Here is a 3,514-nt window from a genome sequence, read left to right as displayed (position 1 = left end):
TATATATATAAGCTATGGGATGCTATGTATTTACGGAAATAATAAATGGAATATTGAGAGGATATACATAACAACTAGAAGACCGTATAAGGAAGGCAAAGATGATATGGCTGCCATATATGGAGGAAGGAGCCGTTGGTGAAGATATGGCCCTCGTAATACCCCCCTCAAGTTGGAGCATGGGGATTCGAAACGCCCAACTTGGGAAGAAGCTCGTCAAATGAGGTACGTCTAAGAGCTTTGGTGAAGATATCGGCCAATTGAGCCTTAGTATGAACATAGCTAGGACGAATGGTGCCATTGAGAATTTCGTCGCGGATGATGTGGCAATCAACCTCGATGTGTTTAGTCTGCTCATGGAATACGGGATTACGAGCAATATGTAGAGCGGATTGACTGTCACAAAGTAGATCAATGGGCTTGTGATGAGGAATGCCGAGGAATTGCAAGAGGCCTTTGAGCCACTTGAGTTCGCAAACTGTATAAGCAATGGCGCGATATTCGGACTCAGCTGAAGATTTGGAGACGGTGTTTTGCTTCTTACTTTTCCATGATATAGGTGAGCTGTCGAGAAAAACGAGATTTGAGGATAAGGATCTGCGGCTGGTTGGACAACTGGCGTAATTCGCATCGCAATAGGCGTTGAGATATAGATCATTGTCTGACCGAAACAGTAACCCTTAGCCTGGTCAATTTTTGAGCTAACGAACGACTTGCAATGCGGCTTGCCAGTGATCATTTCGTGGCTCGTGCATAAACTGGGCAAGGATGTGAACCGAGTATATGAGCTCGGGACGGGTAATCGTGAGATAAATAAGGCGCCCAACGAGGCGTCTATATGGTTGTGGGTCACTGAGTATAGGGGAATTCGAGCTGCCAAGGCGATGATTTGCTTCCATGGGGATGCTTGCTCGCTTCGATCCAAGTAGCCCCGTTTCATCGATGATGTCGAGGGCGTATTTTCTTTGTGAGACGAATAGCCTAGTGCTATTGTGAGCAATTTCAAGTCCCAAAAAATACTTTAGAAGTCCGAGATCCTTCATGTAGAAGCAGGTATTTAAATATTGTTTGAATCGATCCATCATGACAGAATTATTTCCGCAAATAATGAGGTCATCCACGTAGATTAAAACGTGGACCTCGGTTGAGTACTCAATCATTGAGAAGAGAGATTAGTCATACGGGCATTGTTTGAAACCATATGATTTAAGAGCAGAAGCGAGTTTTGCGTACCAGCAGCGAAGAGCTTATCGGAGCCCGTATAGAGATTTCCGGAGACGGAAAACTTTACCGTTTGTGTTGGATGAGAACCCGAGTGGTGGTTTCATGTATACTTCTTCGTTGAGATCGCAATGGAGAACGGCATTGTGCACGTCCATTTGATGAATGGCCCAACGTTTAGCAGCGGCAATGGCAAGTAGTGTTCGAACCATCACCATTTTAATTGTAGGAGCAAAAGTTTTGTTGTACTCGATCCCTTCAATCTGGCGATTCCCCATGGCAACGAGACGAGCTTTGTAGCGTTCAATTGTCCCATCGGCATTGTACTTGATTTTATAAACCCATTTTGAACCAATTGCCTTTTTGTTAGGCAGAAGATCTTCTAATGTCCATGTGTTATTTCGTTCCAAGGCGTCAATTTCACTCTTCATTGCATCCTGCCATTGTTGTACCTGCATCGCATCTTTGAAAGTACTAGGCTCGTGATTTTTAGTCACGGCCGATAAGAAAGCTTTGTGGTTAGGAGAAAATTTTGCGTAATTAATATAATGAGAGATTGGATATTTTGTACCTGATGACGATGACGGAGCGGTGAGAAGATGAGTTGAGGGGCGTTTGGTAGGTTGTACAAAGTCCTTGAAGAGTGAGTTTGGTATTTTCGTGCGATGGCTCTTACCCATTGTCGTGGGTTCAGTGTTCGTGGCGGTGTTGGGCCAAGTAGTGCCTGCAGTGGTGTGGCTGAAGGAGGATCGTGATTGGTCGTGGTGGCTGGTGTAGTCGTACTGTCGGGTGTGGTGGTAGGAGAAGAATTGTTGATGGGAGCAGTGGTGGTGCTCTCGGTGAGGGGATGGGAATGAGTTGTGGGTTCAATTGTGTGACACCCTTATATATAGCGTTAAATAAACACGTAAATTCTACAGAAAAACTGACAGGATATGTTTGTAATTGGTTCAACTAGACAAAACCTGTAATTTTTAAAACTTTTCTAAACCATTCACAAACATTTCCAAGAGGAGGGTGCCAAAACCTGCAAATAATAACAAACTAATTTACATAACTATGCTAAAGGCAAGAAAATATAGAGATACAAACCAAAGTAAAAGAGGGAGACATATGTCCCTTCAAAATATAAACATAACCAAAAGTCTAAAGGTTTACTACAAAAATAGTCAAACTAAGTCCAAGGTTCTTTTGCTCACTAGCTCGTCTGTGTACCCCATTTAATCATCTTCAACCTGTCAATCACATTTTATACAAACACGAAAGCCACAATTCAGTGGGGAGTAACTTCGAATCCTCCCAGCCACGAAATGTCATATTTAATGTAACATGTAAACAACATGATAAAAAATTCAATTATCAAGTATTCTAACATATGAACACTAAACTGACCAATTTAAGCTATCATGTGAAACATATAACAAATAGTAATCCAAACTTTATCAATTGTAACCGGCTTACATCTCACCTATTACAGTTCATAAAATCACCATACAAGAAAGGGCAATATATCAAAGACAGGCATAAGTTCTTAGTACGGTCAATAGTCACTCTGTAACTCGAGTCTATACCACGAGGTAGGGAAGGTAATCGAACCGGTATCTTGGCTCAGAGGTTCTATCAAAACATGGCCAAGACACAACACAACCCTAGCCTAAAATCTGCGCAGACCTAGACATGCGGATACACACCACCGCACCCAAGACCCACAATTTTTCTAAAACAAAGTGAGTACCCTAAGGAGTCCACCAAAGGGTTGGCTAGTACTTAAGCTGACCACTTACTATCAAAATAAGTAACGAACACAACAACCTGCAAAAAGTATACCCGTCAAAGACTATAAAGACCTATCTATGACAAACACAACAACCTGCAAAAAGTATTTAATACCAATACCATTTCTAGCAATATTAACAATATTAAAGGTTTGAGGGAATCTGGGGCCGTTTCTACAATATAAGAAACTATTAAATTCAACCAACAACACATGTGAACTAAAACTTAATAAATGGCCTAAAACAAGAAAAAGGCCGATTATCCAATTCATATAAAATTTCATCCAACCGAATTTTTACCCGAACCCCATCTGCGCGACCGGGCACGTTAAATTGCGGTGACCAATCACACAATTGATCGACATCGATTCGATCAAAGGGACCAAGGCTCAGTTTTCGGCATAATCATCCAAACATTACAATTATCGCTATAAAATTCATTTTGAGCTTATTCATTACAATTTCATTTTATAACCTATTCTAACATGTGTCAACTACCAAAATAAACATAATTTTTA

At 41.1% G+C, this 3,514-nt stretch overlaps 1 protein-coding gene across 1 annotated transcript; it reads right to left on the bottom strand.

Annotated features, from left to right (window-relative positions):
* Positions 1 to 1,247: 1,247 nt before the first annotated feature.
* Positions 1,248 to 1,901, bottom strand: LOC141595346 (putative mitochondrial protein AtMg00820). Its single transcript, XM_074415310.1, has one exon. The coding sequence runs from the start codon at positions 1,899 to 1,901 to the stop codon at positions 1,248 to 1,250; it is 654 nt and encodes a 217-aa protein (XP_074271411.1).
* Between the last annotated feature and the right edge of the window lie 1,613 nt (positions 1,902 to 3,514).

Source organism: Silene latifolia, chromosome 8 (genome assembly GCF_048544455.1).
Source record: "Silene latifolia isolate original U9 population chromosome 8, ASM4854445v1, whole genome shotgun sequence".
Lineage (NCBI taxonomy): Eukaryota > Viridiplantae > Streptophyta > Magnoliopsida > Caryophyllales > Caryophyllaceae > Silene > Silene latifolia.
Note: the sequence above shows the minus strand (reverse complement) of the source record. Positions and strands in the feature narration are given on the sequence as shown.

Excerpts from the sequence above, each read along its gene's own strand:
- LOC141595346 (XM_074415310.1), bottom strand. The coding sequence starts at position 1,901 with ATGGGTAAGAGCCATCGCACGAAAATACCAAACTCACTCTTCAAGGAC.